Source organism: Echinops telfairi, unplaced genomic scaffold (genome assembly GCF_000313985.2).
Source record: "Echinops telfairi isolate 266 unplaced genomic scaffold, ASM31398v2 ScPeMD7_7459;HRSCAF=8497, whole genome shotgun sequence".
NCBI lineage: Eukaryota > Metazoa > Chordata > Mammalia > Afrosoricida > Tenrecidae > Echinops > Echinops telfairi.
In genome coordinates, this window is record NW_022111359.1 from 8,374,270 (window position 1) to 8,381,247 (window position 6,978).

Sequence of the window (6,978 nt, forward strand, 5' to 3'; positions counted from 1 at the left end):
TGATCCAAACCTCTGTGAATCTAAACGCCCATTCTATCAGCTCCTCCTGGATCATCAAACCTTGCCCACTTGGACCCTGGGGGATGAACTCTCCGACTTTCATGGGAAGGTGAAGACCACCAGGAAAATTCAGAAAATTCCGAATCTCATATTGTGACACACAGTTTCTGTTTTCATTCAGGGAGACATGTTCTCCAGCACTGTTTTCCAGCTGAACATTTTTTATGAATGCATGGAGCTAAAGGAGAAAATCATTAGGAAAGGAAATGAACATGGGCATTAGAGACAAAAATCTCAGGTGTGAACTAAAGATACATGTAGTTGCTAAGCAGTGACACAGGTTTTCCTCATCTGTGTGTCTATGTCCCTTTCTGAACAGGTATCATCTCAGGATGATCACGGACTCTTCTGCGTGTTCAAGGAAGAGCACTCTACCCTACCCCGATAAATAAAAACTTCAACCCATAACAATTAAGCAATTATGACTCACAACAACGCTTTGTGTTAAGAGAATGAATTACTATATCTGGTTTTCTTGTTCATACTTGCCAGACAATTTGGGGTTTTTTTTTAATCCTTTTCCATTGTGAGGCTGAGTAAGTTGGAATAACCAATATTTATACTAGGAGTCTAGAGAAAATAAAATAAAATAATTTATGCCTCAGGAGAAGTTTCTATACCTTTCCAGAAAATTTCACTTCTGGTGACTCTATTAGGAATCAAGAGCATCAACCCCAATCATTGGATTTCTTAGGGCTCCTGCAGAGACTCATCAAATGCAGGAAGAGACAAAGATTCTTTGTCCATAAACAGTTAACTATAGATATATGGATACCTTTCTGGAGTTTTAAGTCCATTGGTCTATGTGTCCATTATGGTCCCCAGGTGCTGTGATGGTTCAGCATCAGGCTGCTATCCACATGGCCAGCAGTTCAAAACCACCAGCAGCTCTGAGGGAGCAAGACTGGGCTTTCTATTTCCATAAACAGTTACAGTTTTATAAACCCACAGAGAGTCACATTGACTCGATGGTAGTGAGTTGGTGATGTATCTGTTATCATCTTTGTTGGCTTCCATCGCATTCACCTCTCTGTGGATTATTGTACTAAGAACCTTTCTCCCACCCACCAGAATAGAAACTCACTGCCAGCCAGTGATTCAAGTGCATTCTCAGAAAATTCAATGTTGGCAAGTCGAATCTGACTCATAGTGACCCTAGAGATCAGAACAGAACTGCCCCTATGAATTCTTGGAGCTATAACTGGTTACAGAAGTCTAAAGGTCATCTTTCTCCATCAGGGAACCTAGTGGTTTTTATTGCTGACCTTGTAGTTAGCAGAAAAGCATATAACCCACTATGCCCCAGGGGTCCTGTTCAGATCCCTAGCAATGCTAGATAGGGTTTCTGAGGTTGTAAATCTGTATAAGAACATACACCTTTTGATTCCTTCTTTGGAAGGACTGGTGGATTTGAACCACCCATGCTTTAATTTCCATGCCTCTTTAGCATGATTTGAAATTCGGAAATATTAATCATCCCTTCATCTTGAAGACTACATTAAATTACCAAAATCAAACTTCATTGTGTCAAGCTAAATCATAATGACTGTACGGTTTACAGGAGAACAAAGCTCAGTCTTAATTCTGCTGGTGGTTTCAAACTCCTGACCATGTGGTTCATAACACAATGGTAACCACTAGGACACCAAGTTCGAATCATAAAATTTTAACTCAACAAGTTAAATCTCGGATACTAACAAGCCCTTAAGATGAATCACTTGCAAAGGACATTTTACCTGCCAAGGGAGAAGCACACGGTATTCTGCTTCCATCTGGTGCCTAGTTTCCTCGCCCATTAAAATCATGTCATGGAGGGCATGGGCCACCAGGTGGACAGCATTATAGAGATCATTGGTGGATGTCATTGTGGTCAAGTCTATTTTATCCTTAGTCACTGACTCTAAGGAGGCATTGGGTGGGCATTCATAAATTTCCCCACAGGCAGTTCCTGCAAAGGAGCAATTAAAATTGTAGAGCCAGTATTTGGTCAGGAAAAAGTCTTCTGGGTACTTGGTAGGATTCACTGTCCTGAGAAAGTGTGTGAAACCAGGTATCTCAGCGTTCTGGTGTGAAAAGGAAAGAGACCCATGGAAAATATCTAAGAAAGATGAAGTTGGTAACAAAGAAAAATTCCACTGTGATGTAATGATCCATAACTTGTGAGTCATTAAATTATAGTCATCTATTAAAGTCATAGTTAGTAATATACTGATCTCACCATCGATGATTAATGCATTTGCAGATGAGTCCAGGACTCTGGGGAGATAGGTTACATATCTTGGGCTGTATATTTTCTTGTTCAGAGGAATTTTTTCTATGAGTGGCACACAGACACCTTTGATGGTCATCTCTTTTCTAAGGTCCCAAATGAACTGTTCACCTTTTGGGTCATCTGGCACTAAGATACCAACCCATGTCCATCCAAAATGGATCAATAAGGAGACCAGGCCTGTGGCCAGACAATTGTGATTGAGGGAAATTTGATAGAGAGAGGAAAACTGGTCCTTATTTTTCAACAAAGGATCAAAAGTGCCATAGGATATCTGAATCAAAAGAGAGAAATATTCCATGTGAGTTCTCAGAAGCAAAGTTATAAACAGAACTGTAGTAAAATATGATGGTGACTCATAGTGATTTCATGTGTAGAAAGCAGAGCTGCGTTCCACTAAATTTGCATCACTGTAACCATTGGAAGCAGAGCGTCAGGGACTCCATAGGTGGTGTGTGAGTGGGGGGGTGAACTTAGACTCAGAGTAACATAGAGCAGGACTGCCCCACAGGGTTTTCTAGGCTGGATCTTTACGGGAACAGATGACAATGTCTTTCTCCCAAGGAACAGCTAGTGAATTGCAACTGCTGACCTTTCAGGGAGCAGCTTTACCCTTAGCAGCTGCATGAATAGGACTCCTGTAGCCACCCTTACTCTGCTGAATAGAACCCTGTTCGTGTGAAGCAATATTCAGAATTAGATTTACAGGGTTCAAATTCTGACTCTATTGTGTGTAGCTGAATGATCTCAGACAAGCTCAATAACTACAGTTCATCAGAGTTTGCACATATCTAATAGCTAACCTAACCATCACACCTTGTCATTACTTATTATTGGGACCGAGTGTGTTAGTATATGAAAAGAATTTTAATGTGTACTAAGGATAAATTTTTATTCTCTCATAATATGTGTGGTTGTCCTGACACTTACACCTGTGGACCCATTCCGTTATAAAAATCAGGTTGTCTGTTTTACTGATTAGCCCAAACCTATAGGACTTGTCTTAAGCCTGTCACTTCTCGGTGTTGTAAAGACCAGCACCGACACAGATGAGCAAACACAAATGTGGGGAAATGATCCCATGTGATGATAGCCAAGGAATCAAGGAACAAAAACTGAAGAGAGACAAGTATTACCTCCCAGAGTTGACAGAGCCATAACCTCACTCTAGATTCAGTGCCCTGAATTCAGATTCTAGTTTCTAGTGTCAGAAATAAATATCTATTTTTAAAACCATCCTCCGTGGTATTTGTTACCACAACACTAAGTAATGAAGGCAATGCCTATGCACCACAGCACATGGTTAGATATAACTATTTTAAGTGGAAGGTGAAATAAGTAACTTAATGAAGAGATCATGAAATGTATTCTTCCATTCGCCTGTTTTTGCCTGTTTTTTCCTATTCCAGATAGCTCGTTTGCAGGTCTGAGAGAATCTGAGCAGCAGAATTTCTAGAAGTCACTTTGGCTTGGCTATGGAGCAACAACACTCTCTGGCAGATTTGTTCCTGTCCCAGTTTCAACTCAGAATAATTATTCCACCTCATTGAGAACCAATGGGCAGTGCCTATGTCTCTCTTCTCTTCCACTTAAGTGGCAGGAGAACCAAACTGAGGAAGGAAAGGTCCACTCCCCCAGAACCCATACCTGTGGAATTCTGTAGAGATCCAGCAGTGCCCCAGCTTGCTCCAAGAACTCAGAGGGGATTCCTGCAATGACTGCCATGTTCTTTGGGTGTGTCTGGCAGGTGTAATTAGGGATGGGGGGGCTCCCTTTCTGACAGCCATCCGAGGACATTCTCTACAGTTCTGAAAGCACTAGGAAAGGCATTGTAGAGCCGGAAGCCCAGGGATATGTTGGGGAGCCTGAGGGGACTCCTGTTAATCTCCTCAATGGCAAAAAGAAATTTCAGAACATAACCGTAGTTTTGGTAGTTTAACCTGGAGAAGTCCAAACAATAAATGCTCTTTAGAAATACAAGGGATATACTTCAATTCATATAAAGGTTTCTATTTATTATGCTACACTGATATTCTCTGCTTTTTCAAGATTGAAGGTTTTTGTCAAGTCTGCATTGATCAGGTTCAGCAACAAGGTTTTCCAATAAGTCTCACCACATTCTAGCCCGTTCCTAGTGGCATCACATTCTCAGTAGGCTACAGTATATATCCAACACAAATTTGTTATGCACTGTGAAGCAAAAAGGAAAATAAAACTAGTGTGACTCGCTGTATTTAGGTGTTTTGATTTAGAATCTGCAATATCTACAAGGCATGATTGTCCCAAACCAAGAAGAGTTTTTGAGAAGTTTTGACTGAGCTGTGAGTACACAGAAAATGTTGTGTTTACAGCTTTGGGAACTCTGCTTATGTGCGTGCTCTTCCTAAAGCATCAGCAGGTCCAGACCTAAAATCCCAGACTGGAAGAAGAAAGAAAGATTTTCTAAAATGAGTTAATACTAAAAACACATGAGTTCATTGTGGGAAGGGATTACAAAGGAAGTCTTTCCGTTGTATTTGTGTTTGCATGTCAAACACTGATTTTTGGAGTTTCCCAACAAACAGAGGGTTAGGAACATGGGAAGTAAAGAACTCGATGAAGCAAATGTTTGTGATCCAGGCAATGAAGCCAGGCAGGATAGGGAAGCCAACAGAGAAAGTATGGAGGAAGAACAGCTTCAGGATACAATGGAATCATCAGAATTTCTTTGGTAAAGATGTCCACAGTCAGACAGCATTTGAACAAGCTCTATGTGAACAACACTTTGATTCTGATGACATTCTTGCCCTTGTGCAAGCACTCTGTTTGTCCTCCAGATTGTTCCCCCATTCTTAACCTAAATTTGGTGCCCCCTAAGCTTCTGAACTAACTGATCAAGTTGCCACTATCAATCTGATTTCACATACATAGTTCTTTACAAGAGCTCATTTCTCAAAACAGACTTTCTTTAATTATAAAGATGAACCATTTCTTTTTCTTTTATTGCATTCAATGATGATTTATAGGACAGTTTTGGTTTAAGATTTAAAGGTAAAGATTATCCCAAAGTAATAGTTTGAGGGGTTCACCTCACCTCCATGGCTCCAGAGAGTATCCTCAGATTTTTTGAAAAACACACTTCTCATACAGTGTGCTTCATAATCTATGGGACAGATCACCGGAAGCAGAGAAATGTCACCAGAAGTCATACCGTAGTCTTAGGCAGTGCTGATGACACAATAAGCAAGACAGCAGTTCACGGGTTTTCACCACAGCAAAGGTTCTGCTTCTACAGTTAGCTGGAATCTGTTTTCTTCCCGATCCCACAGAATCCTCCTAGACATTCAAAGTCTCTTCAATTTCAGGGACACATTGCCCAGGAAGCAGGGAAATACTGGCTTCCATAGGTTTCCTTCTTAATCTATAGTGCACACTTACACTTGGTTTTTCATATGCCAGGAGACTTGCATGAATTTGTTTACTAAAGATCAGTAAATAAGGATCAGGAAGCCTAGGTTTGCCTTGCTTGTCAGGGAATCTGTCCCTGGCCGGGTGGAGAAAGCAGTCTGAAACACACAGAGAAACCTGCCAACCAGTGCTCTTCGTCCCTTGTCCTTTGACTCTTTCTGACAGCTCTAGAAAGGATAAGAAGCCCTTGCTGCTGAGATAGGCACAGAGTTCACCCCGAGAGGGCACCTTGATGGCTGCCCTCAAATTTGAAACCTGTATTTTAATGATTTTCCTTTAGCACTAAACTCCAGCCCAGATTTTAATATGTTTAAATCCAGAGAGTCTAACACGCCCCACATCCCAAGTCAGGAATAGGACTGGGTATATGGGTCACTGTTGTGGGAATGTTAAGTCCCTGATGGACACAGAGGTTTGTGATTGGTGGCTAAGGAGCATTTGACATTCAAATCGACCAAGCAGTGACATGACAGGAATGCCTGGTGATGTGCTTCTCTGAAAAATGCAACCAAGGAAACCCCAAGGAGACGGTTTTACTATATTACACACGGGGCTTCCAGGAGTCAGAATTGTTTCAACAGCAGCAAGTTTGGGTTTTGTACAGGGGCGATCATATTTTCTACTCTGAAGAAAAATATGCCAGAAAGGAAAAATGGAAAAAAGATTCAAAATGGTGACTAGAGTAAAAAGAGAACATCAGGTTTGGTGCAGTGGGGCAACCATGAAAATGAGGGCCATCCTCCAGGAGACAGGTAGGGTGGTTGCAGCACAGGGTAGAAACCTACCCAGAATCAAGAATGTGGTGCACGTCCCCCGGCATTTCACTCTGCTGCTCATAAGGTTACCCGAAGCCAGAGCAGACTCAAAGTCATGCAGGCAAGGAAAGGGAAGAACTCATGAATCAAAGCTCGGGGAGAATCTTTATATAGCTTTCATGTTGATCATTCACACACAGAGACACATGTAGACTTACTGGTGAAATGTCACATTTTGTCTTGGGCTGGTCACAAAAAATCTCCACTGGGCTTCTAGGTTCTGGGTCAGTGTGTAGAGAGGGAAAACGCTTCCAACCACCAGATCTCCATCCCTGTAGACACTTGGCTGCATGTAGTCGAGGCAGTCAAAAATGTTCATGGTGGGTTCCTGAGGAGGAAGCTGGCAGAGCAGAAGCAGAAAGAGCAGAGAGAGCATCCCAGCCACAA

General features: G+C 41.7%; 1 protein-coding gene across 1 annotated transcript in view; it reads right to left on the reverse strand.

Annotated features, from left to right (window-relative positions):
• The window catches only part of LOC101655394 (vomeronasal type-2 receptor 116-like), a 16,727-nt gene extending 12,673 nt beyond the window's left edge, over positions 1 to 4,054 (reverse strand). Inside the window, 4 exon segments of the mRNA XM_030888314.1 lie at positions 11 to 238; positions 1,797 to 2,008; positions 2,942 to 2,999; positions 3,977 to 4,054. Of these exon segments, the coding sequence (XP_030744174.1) occupies positions 11 to 238; positions 1,797 to 2,008; positions 2,942 to 2,999; positions 3,977 to 4,054 (576 nt within the window).
• Positions 4,055 to 6,978: the final 2,924 nt, after the last annotated feature.